We start from the raw sequence: 18,812 nt of genomic DNA on the forward strand, positions 1-18,812 counted from the left end.
TAGAACGCCCATCTCCCTGAAGATGGACTCTCATTGGCTGACTGCTGTCCCAACTCCTCCACCCTGCAGGGCTTCCTTGATGACATCACTCTAGAGCTGTGAGCTGACTGAATCCGAACTTCCTGGTGTCCCCCCTCCAGTATTGAGTGGACGGGACATCCCAGGCTGACACTGTCCAATTGGTTTAGCCCCTCTCTGTTGTGCTTCTAGCATGGGGGATGCTGTTTTCCAGCAGAGGCTGTTTGACCCTTGTCTTCCTTGCATTTTTAGTAAGTCAACATTACTTTTATGCTTTACATTTACTGCCCCCCCCCCCCATTTCTTGCCAGTAAAATATCATTAGAGAAAAAAATCATGGCACGGCTTTCATACACACAAAGAAGCTGCGTGTAAGCTGGTGTACTTTTTTTTTTTTTGTGCTCCATCTTCCCTGCCTTGTTTCTCCCCTTCTCCTACTTGCAATAATGAAGAACCGACAGGTCCAGACCTCCCGTTAAAACTTCCACGGTAAAGGTAGGGACTGCTTTTGTGCATGGGGTCGGAAACAGCTGTGCATCGCCTTGCATGCACATTACAATAGTAATTAGCTCATTATAATAGCTTTGCATTCCGTTTTCATTAGCCGCTATCGTGACAGGAAAATGGCTCAGAGAACCCTTTTGTGCATGTCCCGGTTTACTACTTGCGAGCTAAACCGGCTAGAACTAGTTTAAAAACCACACTACTGGCTTGTTAGGTTTAGTGCATCTGGCCCTAAATCAGGACCATCACTACAAAGGCCAGAAAGGGGTAGGGAGGAAAGGGTGAAAAGACAGAAAATAGCCTTGTTTTGATTAAGCTAGAATTACAAAAGGAAGCAAGAGGAAATTGCCATGTTAAAAAATGAAATCACTTAGAAGATATGTTCATCAATTTTAGAGTATTTTTCTAAATGCTTCACAGCTAAAACTACTCTGCCTTGCCTCCTCATTGGCAGATGATGTGGTACAGCAGTTGGCGTATCTGGGTTTATAAAGTTTTAGACAAGTTCCTGCAGAAAAAGTCTATAGTCTGCTATTAAGACAGATATGGGGAAGCCACTGTTTCCACTGGGATTGGCAGTATGGCATATTGCTACAATTTCGGTTTCCGTCAGGTACTTGTGACCTGAATTGGCCACTGTTGGAAACGGGATACTGGGCTAGATGGACCATCGGTCTGACCCAGTATGGTTATTCTTATGTTCTTATATAAAGAATGTTAAAATTAACAGGTGCATTAACTCCATCAGCATGTGCATTAAATATTAAGGGGGAGAAGTTATAGCCACATTATTTGCCCCTTAACATGTGTTAAAGGGCACCAACAAGAGTTATAACAGCCTTAGGCATGTCACTACGGAGTAAATAGTAACAAGATGCAAAACATCTCATTACTATGCAAACACCATAATACAGCTTGCAGTGTTACAACTGGAAAACCTTTATCATCCGGGGAGTATTAGGCCTCAAAGTTGCAGCCCGATGCTCCTGGGGCACGTCTTAAAGTTATTGGTCCTGTCAGGCACACAATAAGAACTCCAAATCTCCCCTTCTCCCAATGAGCACCTTCATCCTCCGATCAAGACCCCACCCCACTGATCAATAATCCCAGTCCCTGACCCCCTCCCACAGCCTACTGGTACATGTCCCTGGTGGTCCAGTGAGTCCTGGGGCAGAAGCGATCCCCAGTCGCCAGCACCTTCCTCCAAAATGGCACTGCAACCCCTAGAGCTAGGGATCATGATTTCATTTAACGGCACTTTTCAATTAGCCCTGCTGATGAAGTCTTCTCCAGCCACTTAAAAGGGAGAACTATACCAATACCAGCAGATCTAAATAAGTGGTAGAAAATTGTTTTGTTTTTTTGTAATTACAGTACAGTCTCGATTATCCAACCTTCGCTGATCCAACCATCCGGCATATGTGACATCACACAGCTTCTATTTCCGTTTTCCAAGCCCGGGACCCCACTTTTACCACAAAACAGCACCACTATGAGCTGTGACCCTGCTTTTACTGCCTTTATTTCAGCATTGTTTGAGGGGTTACCATTGTTTTCTGTATTATCCAACAAACGGTCAGTCCCATTTAGGTTGGATAATCGAAACTTTACTATATATGTTTTATATATATAATATATAAGCCAAAAACCATATGCTTTATATGGAGTTTATCATTCCTGGTTCGTACACTGCCTTGATGTTATTTTAAATTTAAAAAGGCAGTATACTGAATACTGGATAAATAACCAAACAGCCTTTCTGTCCATATATGGCACGTCAAAGCTATTTATAATTGTCAAGAAAAACAAAGACAAAGCTCAGGAAAGTCAGGAAACTCAACAAAAGACTCAGTGGATCATGTCCCCCTTATCTCACCTCCCTCCCAACACGCATAGGCAATTGCTCAAGGAGGAGGAGGAGAAATATGTAAAAGCTGATAACGATAAAGTGGAATTGCTTATCAAACATTGTCTTTTCCTATTCACAAATGAAGAGTTGGGAGCAGGATGCAAAAGACAAACACAAATTGGAATGAAAGTGTAGCAGACTTTCAACAATTTTCAGAGACTGTATTCATGAGTTGCTGCCTAAGCTAAAAGACAGACAAAAGTGTTGGAGAAAGATGGGATACGTCCGAGTGTATAGAAGAACTTAGGAAAGTTCTGGTGGCTCCGCTGTCTGACCTTTTCCTTTTTTTTTGGTTGATAAAACTATTAATGGTAAACAGAAAAATTATATCACATAGGCTGAATGCCAACAAGAGAACAAACCAAAAACCACCCACAGTATACCTACCAGTTACCCCCACTTCCACCCACACAAAGCCCCTTCCCTCCCCATCATAAGGGACTTCAAAAGATGCAACACTGGGAAACACAAAGTACTATACTTAGGCGAACAACTGCCAAGAGCGATAAGGCCACCATATTGCATGAAAATGGCCTACGGCATCTTTTTTTTTTTTTTTTTTAAATCGCAGTCAATTTAAACGTCAAATGAAGAAGGTCCAACTTGGCCAACAGTTGTTCTTTAGAAGGGAGCTCCACCTGTTATCACATAGAAGCTACGCAAAGTCTCGCTGCTGTTACAATCAAGGCCACTAGGTGACGTGCATCAGCATCGAAATTGCTAGGCTATTCATTTACTAAGAAAATATAATTACGCAGTGGAACAGGGACATGTAGCAAGTCTTCTATGAGATGGACACCATAGTCCAAAATTTCTTCACCTTAGCAAAATCCCACCATATATGGACAAATGTATCCTCCACAGTACAGCCTCACCAGCAATGGCCATTACCACTTTCAAATGTGCATTTAAGGTGTGCAGGGGTCTAGTACCATTGGAACAACATTCTGTATCCATGTTCTACATAATTAGAAGCAATGGAGTTCCGTTAAAAGTATAGATACAAAGTGTTCCACTGGTGCAACGCCAAAGCTTGTCCCAATAAATCTTCTCAGTGTTTCTCAAACTCGAGAAGCAGGCCAACTATATAGGAGAGCTTTATTGAGGTGAATTATAAGGCCCACCCCTACTCCTAGGCAAAAAAAATCTTCAGAAGAGCTTGATCTCCCGTCTTTCAATCAGAAGTACTTTTTTATGCATATGCATAAAGTCTCTCAAATGGCAACAGAAAAAATAATCATGCTGTTCCAGCCCATACTCACCTTTCAATGCCTCAAAGTGGGCAAAGGACTGCTGTCTGATATATTCAGTGTTTCTTTAGAGTCCAGGAGTGGTCCCAGAGTCTTCAAGAAGGGTGAATATGGTCCATCTCCACAAAAGGAGAAGGAGGATGCTAGGGACAACAGACCGTTAGTCTGACCTCTGTGATAGGTGGTATATCAAATTTTTAATAAACTTGAAACGTAAATTAAAGGATACACTTCTAAGACAAAGGATAGTGAGATTCTGGAATCCAATGAATTGCAGGGCCCAAGGCAAAATGACAAGATCTGCTTCTAGTAAAACCAGACAAATCCAATTCATTCTTTGGAATGGGTGACCAGACAGTTGATCAAGGGAGAATGCTAGATGTGGTGTACTTAGATTTTAGCAAAGACTTTGACATGGTTCCTCATAGGCAACTTGTAAATAAAGTTAATGCCCTTGGTATAGGCCCTAAAGTGACTGATTGGGTTAGAAACAGATTGAGTTGAAGATGACAAAGTGTAGTGGTAATGGAGTTCATTGTGAGAAAACGGACATTACTAGTGGTGTGCCGCAAATATCGATTTTTGGCCCAATTTTTAAAAATATTTTTGTAAGCAATATTGCAGAAGGGCTGATTGATGAGGTTTGCCTCTCTGATGGTATGGATAACATAAGAAGAGATCTAGCAAAGCTTGAAAAATGGTCTAGGATCTGGCAACTAAGATTTAATGCTTTAAAAAAATGCAGGGTTATGCATTTGGACTGAAAAAATCCAAGGAGTGATCATATTTCATAGGCCTCAGGGGATGGGAAAGAACCACATTTGCCACATCACCACCAAAATATTAAGCATGTGGTCTGGTATCTGCCCCTGGATGTCTTAGTGGTTGTGCCTGCTGCTCTCTGAATCTAGCACCTGCTACTCTTTATCACGCAGCAGGCTGAAAAGACAATGTGAGATAGCAGATGGTAGCAGACACTACAGTCTAAAATAGGAGCATGCCTAGCTAGGCACACCACAAAACCTCCTCCAGAACTCGGAGGTAGAACTCTGTGACACATTCCACCCTAAAAAGGAAGCATACACCAGAAGGGCAGAATGTGTCAGAAGGTTCTATGGGTCTTAGGGCAGAAGAGGTTCCTGCGGTCGGCACAGTCATGCATATTTTTATTTTAGTCTGTACAGTGCTACCATCCACTACCAAATGTTGTGTCTTCTCGGCCTGCTACTTGATAAAAGTAAAGAGCAGAACTCTGGCACAGAGGCAAGTTCTGGACCACCTAGGTGCTGGGAGATCAGACTCTGGAGCCAGAGAAGGAGAGGGGTAATGATGGATCATGGGGGGTGGGAGAAAGAAGACAGTGCAAATGTTTAATCTTGCACACCAATGTTGTGTGTTTGGTTTAGTTCAATTATGCATTAGCAGAACTGTGTCTATGTAGGAGAAAAAAAAGTATTGAACATCTATCCTGTGCTTGAGCAAGTGATAGAACATTGGAAATAATGTCAATATTTCTAATTATTATTAAACAGTAATGCCACATAAAAATGCAGCTTATCAGGTTTTTTAAAGGTGGATATACTATTCATGTAATACTGTATTTCACTTTCAAAACTGGGTATTTGGCTACTCAGATAAGCAGATTAATCTCACTTCCACGTAAAGTGTATGAGTGGCTCAAGGAAATGAGCTAGCAAATATCCCTGATAAGCTAGTGTGGCATTGTGGTCAGAGCAAAAGATATGACTCAACTCTTACTGAATGATCTTGGCTCAGTCAATTAGCATAGCAAGACATTTGTGACCATGCAGCTTATAGCTGGAACAAGCAAAAAAAAAATTATTAAGATCACAACTTTAAGAAATTGCTCAAAGGGGAACACACACTAACAAACTCAAGAGGGGAAAACAAAAAAAAGAGAGAGAAGCAACTAGTCCACATCTCAGGAGAAGAGCCTCACAAGAAATAAGAATAATAAAACTAACCAAGGTAAAATTGAGATAATGTCAAAGTAATGAAGGTGGTAAAAATAAACCATGACCTAAATTAAAATTACTTTAATTGATCCTTATAGGAAAGAAATTTTCCAACTAGAGGGGATATACTTCCTTAGAAGGAAACTTGGAAGAAAGGACTTCCAACATCACTGAGTAGCTCTGGCCACATCCATTTTTCTTGCAAAACACTTTCAATATAAGCATTTTCTCTAATTCCGAATTAAAAAATAACTAACAGCGTGACATATATAGTTACATCCTGGGATTATGTCTAAAGTTCTAATCTAGCCACAGATGTTAAGTGAGCAAATCTCTCCCCCGCACCTTGTCACTTGCTTTCACTTTAGTATTTCCAAATATAAATTAACAACCAAGGAATCTGATCATAGCTTAAAACCTTCCCTCAAGTATTTCTTTAAAACCCCAAGGGAAGATTGCTAACTTTCTCTTGTACTTGTCTGCTATCCTGATTTTCCATATGTTCCAATTAATTACAGATCAAAGTATCCTTGACAATGAAGAATGAAGATGGACTGTTAGTCATTCCTAAAATCAAGATATAGTGAGGCATATTTCACCAAATCTCTTTAGTATGGCACTTAAGGCTACTCTTAACAATTAAGAATAGTTTATTAACAGAGTAGTTTACTAATAACAGAGTTTATTAATAAGCCTTAATCCTAAAGATGGTAGTGATTCAGAGGTTATATCATTCTGTTTGTAGATGACTTGAAGCTCTACAGTTCCAGTGACACTTAGTGGAACAACTCCATGTAGAGAAAAGCTTCTCAGATGACTTCAAGATGACTTCCGGTTTTGACAATGTGCCAAGGCAATCTTCCTTAGAGGAAAACTGAGTAAAACTGAAACAATCCACTGCCTGATAACCATGATATGAAGAACTTGAAGTGAAATATATAAATATTCAGCTCTGGGTGGCATGTGGAAGAGGATGTCTCATGACGTGTAGCCTCTCTCCTCCTCCTAACCAGTGCCAGGCACAGACTGCATGCCCGCATGGAGGTGATACTTTGGGGGGGGGGGGGGGGGGGGGGGAATACATGTGCATTGTAGATGGCTGGGGGAGGGGGCAACGGAAAAGAAGAGCAGGAGAACAAGCTGGCAGGGGTGCCACCACTGTTCCCTACAGATTTCTGCAATGTTCAGTAATGTAGAATTCCCCCTAAAGAGTAATTGCTTGAAGAATCTGACTGCTATGTGTACAGACTAAAAGTAACAGGAAAAAACTACACAAACCGGATAGGAAAGAAAATCAGTCACACTAGCAGCAGTTTAGAAAAGACACAGGACAGGGAGAAAGACAAGGAATAGCCATAAAGAGGGAGGTACATCTCTATAGCACAGGTAGACTGTCATCTCCATCTTGTATCAAATGTCAAGGGGCAGACAGTACATTTTATCACTCTTTCTGGGACAGTCCTCTAATTCAGGATTTTAGAAAAAACTCAATATATGGCTGTTATTTTAGTGAAAAGACTTTAAGGGTCACCTGAACAACTACTGCAAGACAGATCTACGTCCTTTTGAGGTCATGATAAAGGAGGAACTTTATCATTCAGGAAAATGAACATCTGGCGCAAAAATGCATTTTGCAATCCTGGACTCAAAACACCTCCTGAATACTGGAAATGGAGAAATCAATTGCATTTGTTGGCTGTTTGGGTTCTGCTATATGTACCAGAATATCACTGGCGAATGCCGCAAGTTTAAATGATTCTGGACCTATTTGTATACCATGGATATCCGGATTAGCATGTATGTCCATAATCAAAGGATCCAAGGTTAACATTAAGAACAGAGGTGACAATGGGCAACCCTGTCATACCTCTTGACAAATAGGGAAGCTTTCCGAGTCACAACCGTTTCCAGTAATTCAGCTCTGGGTGAGGAGTAGAGATCTTTTATCATAGATAAAAATCTCCCAGTGAAACCATATTTAGCTAGCATGGCACATAGGAATCCCCAGTGAACACGATCAGACACCTTTTCTGCATCAAAATAATTATTAGAAAATATGGTTAATCCACTCACTCTCTGTATTCCAAAGATGTCAGAATTTGTCTAACCCACTGATCACTCCTTAACAAATCCAACTTGTGAGTCATGTATAATCAACAGCAGAACCCTAGCCAGTTGACTGGCCAAGATTTTTGCCAAGAGTTTTACCTCATAATTTAAGAGAGAGATTGGTCGGTAAGACTCAGGAAGGGTAGGGTCTCTGCTTGACTTTGGCAGCACTATGATTTGGGCCAGGTTTACAACAATTTTATTGATGACATTTCAAGCAAAAAGAACTAACAAAGTAGGTGTACAACAAAGGAAATAAGCTGAAACAAAGGTCAAGCATACCCAGTCATAAAAGCAAGATATCTCTCATTATCAATCAATTTTGTACTAAAGTTTTAATGCCCCCTGCCTCCCCCAACCCACCCGCAACTAACATAGCATGGAACTGGAAAGAACAAAATAGAAAGAAAGGCCAAGCAAGAGCAATGCAAATCTAAACACCAAAGAGGCTGCAAACCCCACACATTCCCCTTCTAATCATACATGGCCAAACAACACCCAACACAGAGGGTCTGGACTCTTATGACTCCTCACCAAGAGAAATGTAGGTTAACAGCAATAAAAGAACCACCCAGTGCCTTCCAAAAAAAATAAGAAAAAGGGAGAATTTACCCAATAGTACCTGAAAGGGCACTCAATTGATTTAAGATATGATTTCAGGAACAAGGAGCCAAAGAATGTACATACAGCCCCAAACAGAATAAAACTGACTCTGGGATTTAAAAGTTAACTGCATGATTCTAAGCTCCCATCAAAAGCAGCCCATGGAGTTTGTTCCTCCAATGCCAATACTGCGGGTCTTCTCAGAATGACATCCTATAGTATATCTCCTATCAAACTGAGCTCTCTTTTTCATCAAGCACTGCCATTTCCTCCCCTCACCCTCCCCACTGACAGTTTGAACTTCGTGGGTGTGGCTTGGATCTCTTTCAGGGAGAGAAAACTAACAACTTATAGCAGCAGCTTCAGAGAGCATTTTCCATCTCACAGATAGGCTGCAGAGAATACCTTCTCCTGCTTTAGACTTAGCCTGGCCTCAGAATGACATCCTATAGTATATCTCCTATCAAACTGAGCTCTCTTTTTCATCAAGCACTGCCATTTCCTCCCCTCACCCTCCCCACTGACAGTTTGAACTTCGTGGGTGTGGCTTGGATCTCTTTCAGGGAGAGAAAACTAACAACTTATAGCAGCAGCTTCAGAGAGCATTTTCCATCTCACAGATAGGCTGCAGAGAATACCTTCTCCTGCTTTAGATTGTAAGCTCTTTGAGCAGGGACTGTCTTTCTTCTGTGTTTGTACAGCGCTGCGTACACTTTGTAGCGCTCTAGAAATGTTAAATAGTAGTAGTAGTAGTAGTTTAGTCCACTTCTGCAAAATACATTTCTTCCTCACTATATAAGCCTTCATTACCCAGGCTGTCTGATGTTTAGCTCTGACACCTAAGGATGAGACATGACCCAATAGGATACCAACAGGAAGAAATGAAAGTCTGCTGTAAAACTTGTTCCATGTAATATATCAAAACCTCCAGAAGGACTTAAACTTGCATTCCCAAAAAGCATAACAACAAGTATTAGGAAGCTCCCCACATTTGAGACAAAGAGAAGTGTCAATATAGCCCATTACATGAAATATAAACTTTAAGTATCACATAATATTGATACTCCCTGAGTTCTGCACTGCGTACCCAAAATGGAATATGACAGATACAATACAGAAGGTCCGGACAGCAAATCTGAAGATGTAAATCTTCCGACCAACAAACTGTTAGGTCCCCAAGATCCCTCAAAGGACAAGCAACAAGTTGAATTGGCTATTACTCTATTTACCATTAACTTTCTCTTTGCCACATGTACAATTTCTCATTCATAATAGATTTTCTAAATGTTAAACATCCATAGCTATCCCAGTATGTTTATGATACTGTATTGTAAAATTGGATTCTTACAACAAATTACTATTACTTTCTTATGTATTATTCTTTGTTATGTATCCTATACTGTTTATTGTAGGCCACATTAAACTCAAACTTTTTGGGATAATGTGGAATATAAATGTCACAAATAAACAAGCAACTATTTGTGTAACAGAGAAATAAAAACAGGGTCTCCCGATGGCACATTAAAAAAATCCTGAAATCTAGAATCCAGATCAGTGCTGAGGTGTGAAGAATCTAAAGAAGATACATAATGGGTAAGTTGCCGAAATGCATATCAGCAAAGTCCAACACATCTGGAAATCAGACGACGCTCGCAGGGAGCCATCCAGTAAAAGAAAATGACAACTTACTAAGAACCCCTCCACACACGTCAACAACCTAGGATTATCTGTACCTGGAGGAATGTGTATTAAACTTCCACAACCGAGTGACAGCCCACCAGACCGCCCAAACTGGTTTAACCAACACACGCTTGCGCAGATGAGATGGTAAAACAGAGGATTTAGCATGCAGCACATAAGAGAAGATGTAGAAGGCAGTTTCCATAACCAGAGGAGTATACGCATCCCCCTGGGAAATCCAATCAGACATATCGGGGTGACATGCAGGCCATATTATGAAATTTAGGTCTTCCTAAGCCCCCCCCCCCACCCCCCACTCTTGCTAATTACCCACCAAAGTTTGGTATTTAATCTTCGGTTTCTTACTCCCCTTCCCCCCCCCTAGCAAAACCAAGAAATTAAACCAGAAAGTTCTCAAATCCTGGTTGTCAAATATAAAGGTAATGTTTACAAATAATACAACCGGTTTGGGAAAAATAACTGCTCTGCTCAAACACAATTTAAATTTTTTAGAAAACTGTGTTTGAGCAGAGCAGTAACGCCACATTATCATCACGTTTGGTGTTAACAGGACTTGGCCTACGGCGAGTTTATTTATTTTGGAAGATAGCTGATCAATATGAGAATTGGACTCTTTATAAGTCTAGCTTGAAAAAATTCCACCAGAGCGGATAGTTACTCGTGGATATGGACAGAATTGAGTTGATGAGCGGAAGCAGCTGGCTTAATTGACTTACAGCACTGACATAGCTATACGAGATTTTTTCCCCACAGATCAGGATGTCGTCTACTCGATCCGAAGCACTCCTGACCACTTAACACTAAGTGCTTTTATCCTATTTTTCATTATAACGTAGGATTATAGAGGATAAGAAAAATATATAAGCTATTTAGTGAGCTGTACTATAGCACTTTTTAAAAAATCTTTTTGTGCATATGAGGTTATTGGAAACTAGTGACAGCATTGATCTATCAGTTGCCTACATTGGCAGAGGGTGCACACTTTTGGAATGTTTTATTTGTATTATAGCACAGGGGTGCATTTGCAAGTATATAAAAAAATCATAAAAAGACACAAAGGAGAAGTTCTATGATTGAGATACTTGTCCACCCTTAGAGACGTAAAACACTTTGAGGCATATTTTCAAAGCACTTAGCCTTCCAAAGTTCCATAGAAACCTATGGAATTTTGGAAGGCTACGTGCTTTGAAAATGTGCCTCTTTGTGTTGTCTCGTTTGGGTGAGTTTATACTCTGAGAACTCCCTTATATATCTATCCATATATACAGTGGGGGAAATAAGTATTTGATCCCTTGCTGATTTTGTAAGTTTGCCCACTGACAAAGACATGAGCAGCCCATAATTGAAGGGTAAGTTATTGGTAACAGTGAGAGATAGCACATCACAAATTAAATCCGGAAAATCACATTGTGGAAAGTATATGAATTTATTTGCATTCTGCAGAGGGAAATAAGTATTTGATCCCCCACCAACCAGTAAGAGATCTGGCCCCTACAGACCAGGTAGATGCTCCAAATCAACTCGTTACCTGCATGACAGACAGCTGTCGGCAATGGTCACCTGTATGAAAGACACCTGTCCACAGACTCAGTGAATCAGTCAGACTCTAACCTCTACAAAATGGCCAAGAGCAAGGAGCTGTCTAAGGATGTCAGGGACAAGATCATACACCTGCACAAGGCTGGAATGGGCTACAAAACCATCAGTAAGACGCTGGGCGAGAAGGAGACAACTGTTGGTGCCATAGTAAGAAAATGGAAGAAGTACAAAATGACTGTCAATCGACAAAGATCTGGGGCTCCACGCAAAATCTCACCTCGTGGGGTATCCTTGATCATGAGGAAGGTTAGAAATCAGCCTACAACTACAAGGGGGGAACTTGTCAATGATCTCAAGGCAGCTGGGACCACTGTCACCACGAAAACCATTGGTAACACATTACGACATAACGGATTGCAATCCTGCAGTGCCCGCAAGGTCCCCCTGCTCCGGAAGGCACATGTGACGGCCCGTCTGAAGTTTGCCAGTGAACACCTGGATGATGCCGAGAGTGATTGGGAGAAGGTGCTGTGGTCAGATGAGACAAAAATTGAGCTCTTTGGCATGAACTCAACTCGCCGTGTTTGGAGGAAGAGAAATGCTGCCTATGACCCAAAGAACACCGTCCCCACTGTCAAGCATGGAGGTGGAAATGTTATGTTTTGGGGGTGTTTCTCTGCTAAGGGCACAGGACTACTTCACCGCATCAATGGGAGAATGGATGGGGCCATGTACCGTACAATTCTGAGTGACAACCTCCTTCCCTCCGCCAGGGCCTTAAAAATGGGTCGTGGCTGGGTCTTCCAGCACGACAATGACCCAAAACATACAGCCAAGGCAACAAAGGAGTGGCTCAGGAAGAAGCACATTAGGGTCATGGAGTGGCCTAGCCAGTCACCAGACCTTAATCCCATTGAAAACTTATGGAGGGAGCTGAAGCTGCGAGTTGCCAAGCGACAGCCCAGAACTCTTAATGATTTAGAGATGATCTGCAAAGAGGAGTGGACCAAAATTCCTCCTGACATGTGTGCAAACCTCATCATCAACTACAGAAGACGTCTGACCGCTGTGCTTGCCAACAAGGGTTTTGCCACCAAGTATTAGGTCTTGTTTGCCAGAGGGATTAAATACTTATTTCCCTCTGCAGAATGCAAATAAATTCATATACTTTCCACAATGTGATTTTCCGGATTTAATTTGTGATGTGCTATCTCTCACTGTTACCAATAACCTACCCTTCAATTATGGGCTGCTCATGTCTTTGTCAGTGGGCAAACTTACAAAATCAGCAAGGGATCAAATACTTATTTCCCCCACTGTATATAGCACCTCATTTTGGCATACTCTTGGGTCAATCCTTTCACTTGTACTATTTCCATTATACCATACCCTGGTTTGTATGATTAGTGTTTAGAATTTTTACCAGAGGTAATCTGGGAATTTTTAGGTTTTTGATTGTTGGTTTAGCACTGAATATCAGCCTGGACCTACATAGCTTCTGGGAAGCAGCCAACACTGTTGGATGCACTCTCCTCCAACCTGATTCCCCACCCCCACATCAATTCCAACCCCTGAAATCAGTCCCCTGCCCAAGGTCGATGGCCCCCACCCCTAACGGAGCCTACCTACATCCTTGATAGTCCAGCAGGGGTATCCTGGGCAGAAGCCATCTCCTATATATGAAAGGCTGACCTCTAGTGGTAGCAGCACGAAACTACTAGAGTTCACAGCAGTCATTTTAACACATGGAGTCGCTAACAGCAGGTGCAAGTAGGGATCGCTCATACCCAGGACACTCTGCTGGACCACCAGGGATGTAGGTAGGCACTGGGGGGGGGGGGGGGGGGGGGAGGTTCGGATATCTGAATCAGATGGGGGATGCAGAGAAACAGAGAGGCATTTATGCAAGTCCAAATTGATATTCAGTCAGGACCTGCGTAAGTATATTATGTGGGTCTCTGCTAAATAGCAGCCAGAACTCAAATAAGTACAAGTGGCCAGCAGTAGTCTGGTCAGACCCAGATATTCAATGCCAGTGCCTGGACAGAGCATGTTATTGACTATCTGGGTATAACTTAGCTGGTGATGGTCAGCGTTTAAACACATGTTGACTGCTGCTGGCTGAATAGTGACCGGTAACTGGTTTCATCATTTCACAGTGATGTTACTCCATATACCGATCCTGAGAAATTGTTTTACTATAAAAGCAAAAGTTTAGCTTAAGGAGACATACCTTGCTCCTATAAGGAGGGCGATAAGCATTGAGCAGACAGGATCTGCTATCATTAGACCATATTTCTGCATAAGAAATGCAGATATGATTACACCAACACTGCCAAGCGTATCTGCAACAATGTGCAAATACACACCTAGACACAAACACAGAAAACATATCATTAGTGAATATTCATCCTGTAGCTCAAAGAAATGATTCCACTCTGAAAATAAAAGTATACATGTTAAAGACGTTGGCTCCTAAACCATGCATTTCCACTTCTGTGAATGTAACTCTTTTGGGTGAAAACAGCTTCAGGCAAGTATCTGCTTTTTCAGGGCCAAGCAGTGTGAGATCCAGAAAGAATCAGGTCTAGAAACCAATAAATGGAAACCATGAGCCCATAACTGTCACCCAAACACTCTTGCCTTAATACAGTGAAAGCAAGTTTATCAAAAACCTTTCCACCAATACAATTTTCTGCAGATCTATCCATGAAAAATATACCAGGTTTAATAGGCAGGGGGGGGGGGGGTATATCTGGGTAAAATAAAGGCAATATTTGTCATGCTATAAATATCCACCCATCTCTCAAGCAAGGATTCAACAGCAGTTTGGAAAAGAGTGCCATGAGAGAAATAATCATACAGTTTTAAAAAAAGGAGTTGCAAAAGATATGCTGAACATCTCCCTTCAATAAATAGAGCAATGTAATGTTTTTCTCAGGGATCTCCCCCTCCCCCCACCTTTATTCTCATTTTATGCAAATACAGAGAGACAATTTTTTTATTACTCATAAATGGAGACTGTCAGACACAACAATAACACAACAAAATGTATATACTTTACCAAACCACGTAGCTCAGAACTGTTCACGACTTAACAAGCTTGCAGCTCAGAACCATTCAATAGTTAATACATTGGTCAAACAGCTTAAGTCACAAAACATAGCATCCTTTAGCTAAACAAAAAATGACTAATATTTTTATTTAAACTCTTTAGCTATGGAAACTGTAGGTGGCTGGGGGTCAATATTCAGCCGTCGACGGTAAGCATTTTGCTCACCACTGATTGCGTTATTCCTGGGTATTCAAAGCTGGGACCTATGAAGGTTTCAGCTTTGAATATCTGGATATTTTTAAGCCTGCTAACGCATAGCCACTTAAGTCAATATTCATCACTTAAGCGGCAATGGTTTACCACATAAAAATAGGACATACTTATGCAGCAAAGCTGACCACTTAAGGGCTGAATATCAGCACTTAAGCAGCCAAGTCCTGACTCCACCCCTGGAACGCCTCCAAACATTTAACTCAAGAACTCAGCCTTAATGAATCCTTAATACTGGGATGCCTAGGGGGAAAGAAATTGGTAACATGGAGAAAAGTCTTACCCGATAATTTTCTTTCCTTTTAACCATTGCAATTGAATGCAGAGACTTGTGGGTTGTGACCATCTACCAGCATGTGGAGATACAGAGCACTGACCTTTGTATTATAGGACGGTATGCTCCTTGGTTAGTCAGTATTTCTCATAACAAAGCAGAAGGAATAAGAGTCATAATAGATCCCCTTCCTCACAGAGGAGCAGCATGAACAGTAGAAAACAGCAAAAACTTTTAACACCAAAATGAGCCATTACCCTAAGCACAGAAATGAACAAACCATGAGAACAGAGCATTGAAGAAGGGTGGAGTTCTAGATTCATCTGTGGCAGTTAAAGGAAAGAAAAATTATCAGATAAAACAATTTCTCTTTCCTTAGCACCTGCAGCAGATGAATCCAGAGACTCGTGGGGTGTAGCAAAGTAGTTCTCATGTAGAGTTGAGAATCCGAAACTCCCGCAGAGCACACCAAACGGCCAAAAGAAGAGTCTGTTTGAGCCATAACATCCAGAAAATTATTGGAAAAAGGATGCAGTGAGGACCAAGGACCCAGTAGCTGCTTTACATATGCATTTGAGGGGGGAAAAAAACTCTTAATTCCCAAGAAGTTGCTAGGGTCCTAGCAGAATGTGCTCAACGAGAAGCCAGCAGCTGCTTGCCGGGAAGGAAGGTACACAGAGGCAATAGCTTCCTTATTCCAGCGAGAAACATTGTCACCTTAGATGCTTAAGGACCCCGATTCAGGCAGGAAAAAAAGAACAAAAAGATGATTGGACCACCTGAAAATATTGGTAGCTTGCAAATACTGGAGAAGAACTCGACGAACATCAAGGCAACGGAGCAAGTGAAAATCAATCTTGCCATTCCCTTCCTTAAAAAAGGGCAGAAAATGAGGCTGGCTAAGATGAAAAGCCAAAACCATCCTGGGAAGAGAAAAGAGGAAAAGTATAAATAGTCATGCCTGAATCCGAGAAAGGAAGGAACAGATTTCTGCCCAACCATGCCTGTAACAAACTCTACCAGCCAACAGCTACTAAGAGAGATTTGAGAGGAAGATCTTTCAAAGTAGCCTGCTTCAGAGATTCAAAGGAGTTTTTAAAGTGCCCACACTAAGGTTCCACTCCGGACCTTCTCTCACACACTGCTTCAGCCAGGACAGATTGGCAGTTAGAATCCTCTCTTCTCTCTCAATTCACTCAACTAAATAAATAAACTCCCTGCTGGTAGGAATGCATAACACCCAGCCCCCAACCAGCAGACCAGTCCCTGGAGTGGTGCTGCTGGGGGTATATCCAACGATTCTGGACCTCCAAGAGACCTACTTGCATGTTCTTCTTTAGCCCCCTGCACTGGTGTGTTCTTGCCTTGCACTACCCTGGGGACGGGGTCTGCACCAGCAAGAGCTGGGTGTTATTTCTTCCTACCAGCAGGGAATTTATTTATTTATTTGAGAGAATTGAGAGAGAAGAGAGGATTCTAACTGCCAATCTGTCCTGGCTCAAGCAGTGTGTGAGACAGCAATGTATCCATTTTTGTGCAGAAGGGGGGAAGGGAACAGCACCTTGCTCAATGCTCAATGACACAGATTGAATGAGCCACTGACAAAGGGAATGATGCTAACTAGGCCAACTAAATTATTAGTATTATCATTATCATTTGTGATAGGTGCTGCCGAAAAGCCTGGGAGCTGCAGGGAGAGCCTATGGGGAGTATACCCAAACAGGGTGAACAGGCAAGAGGGGTGGGGGGATACCCCTCAGGAAAGCCCAGCTCTGAGTTCAACCAGGTATGGTCGCAGGGGCGTAGCCAGACCTTGCCAGGAGGGGGGGCCAGAGCCCGAGATGGGGGGGCACTGTTAAGCCGCCTCCCCCCCTCCGGCAACCCCCCTTCCCCCCGCTCGATCGCGCCGACACTCTTAAACTCCCCCCCCCCTTCCCGCTACCAACCCTCGGCCGCTGTCGCCGCCCGCCCCATGAAGTACCTTGTTTGCTGGCGGGGCTGCCCAAACCCCGCCAGCCAAGAGTGTTCTTCAGCGCTGGAGTTAGTAAACTCCGGCGCCTTCATTCAAGGAAGTTCGTCTGAAGGATCAGCTGGTTTTGACGCATTTACGTCCTGCACGGGGCTACATGCACGGTGCAGGACGTAAGGCGTCAAAACCAGCTGATCCTTCAGACGAACTTTCTTGAATGAAGGCGCCGGAGTTTACTAACTCCAGCGCTGAAGAACACTCTTGGCTGGCGGGGTTTGGGCATCCCCGCCAGCAATCAAGGTAAATCATGCGGTAGCGGGGCTGGCGGCGATGGTGGGGGAAGGTTGGTGGCGGGAGGGGGGTCGTCGGCAGGGGGCCAGGGGCGAATCTGCGGGGGCCCGGGCCCCCTCAGGCCCCACGTAGCTACGCCACTGGTCCCGAGTGTGATGCGAGAGCAGCGATTAGGCTCAACTACGCTGTCTGGCCGTGGCCAGCAGAGGGGGAGCTAAGCCAGGGACAAGAGCACGTCAAGACCACCCCAATATCCCATCCGGCACATCCCTTAAAGCCATTCCACCCTCCCCTAGCAGGGTGTGTTTTTACTTTTGTTTTTTGTGCTTGCAGCCAACAAAGAATCAACTTAAGTTAATGTAAGCCTCCCTAGCTCATCCTAACCAATAGAAGAAAGCAAAGTCATAGCCCAGGCCACCCTGAGACAGGAATGTGGGGTAGGCCACCGAATCAAAATGAGCATAGGCATAGCTTCATGTACAGGAATGCTTTAGGCAGTTTCCAGCATGCTAGCCATCCCAGGAGTAGAGACTGAGGGGTTTAATGACGGCGAGCTATGAACATTCAAAGCCTCCAGAGCCTTAGCCATAAAGGAAATTAAGTCCTCCTTGGGGGAAAAAAAATGTTAACAGCTCTAGGATCAGCCTTCTCTATCAGCCAGACTCTCACCCTTCTTAACTCCCATAGAAAAACAGAAGGTAGTGAAGCTGTTGCCCAGCCTGATGCACACTGAGAGGAAGATGGAGGAGCTCAAGAACCTTCCACAGAGACAGGTTCAAAATATCTTCCTTCAAGGACTCAGAAACCTTCAACTGCCGCTGAAAGAGACAGGCAGAAGACTGCGTAAGCTGAGGAGACCTTTGCAGAAAATAAGCTTGATGCACTGAAAACATAAACACTGGGAAAAAAGGCATCAGAGGCCCAGGAGTTACAATACAGTCAGAACCTTTACCAGCACATGTATCCAGTCCAGAATTATGCCCAGCTTAAAGCAGCAGCATAGATCCTGCAGCCATAGGCGCCAATCATGCCAATTTACAATGGCCTCGGTAGCCTGAAAAACTGCATCGGAGAATGTCAGCTGAGGAGAGAAGAGGCCGCGATCACACAGCACAGGAAGAAGCAGTTTGCCTCACTGAAATGCCCTCAAAACACCCCGCAACATTTCCCCGATGCTGCTCTCTGCTTAGCATAGCGAGAGCAGCGCCAACCAGGCTCTACAGCCATCGCAAGGAAAAAGTGAAACCGCAAGTAAGCCCGAAGAGGAGAAAAATGTAAAGGAACACTCACCAAATCTCCAGGTACAAGTTTTGACTCACCACTCTGACCCAAGGTATATTGGTA

At 42.9% G+C, this 18,812-nt stretch overlaps 1 protein-coding gene across 1 annotated transcript in view; it reads right to left on the reverse strand.

The window, feature by feature from the left end:
- SLC30A7 (solute carrier family 30 member 7) overlaps positions 1-18,812 on the reverse strand; it is a 94,042-nt gene that overhangs the window by 31,223 nt on the left and 44,007 nt on the right. Inside the window, exon 8 of the mRNA XM_030206892.1 lies at positions 13,843-13,978. Coding sequence (XP_030062752.1) covers positions 13,843-13,978 — 136 coding nt within the window. The remainder of the gene's footprint in view (positions 1-13,842; positions 13,979-18,812) is intronic.

This window comes from Microcaecilia unicolor, chromosome 6 (genome assembly GCF_901765095.1).
Source record: "Microcaecilia unicolor chromosome 6, aMicUni1.1, whole genome shotgun sequence".
Lineage (NCBI taxonomy): Eukaryota > Metazoa > Chordata > Amphibia > Gymnophiona > Siphonopidae > Microcaecilia > Microcaecilia unicolor.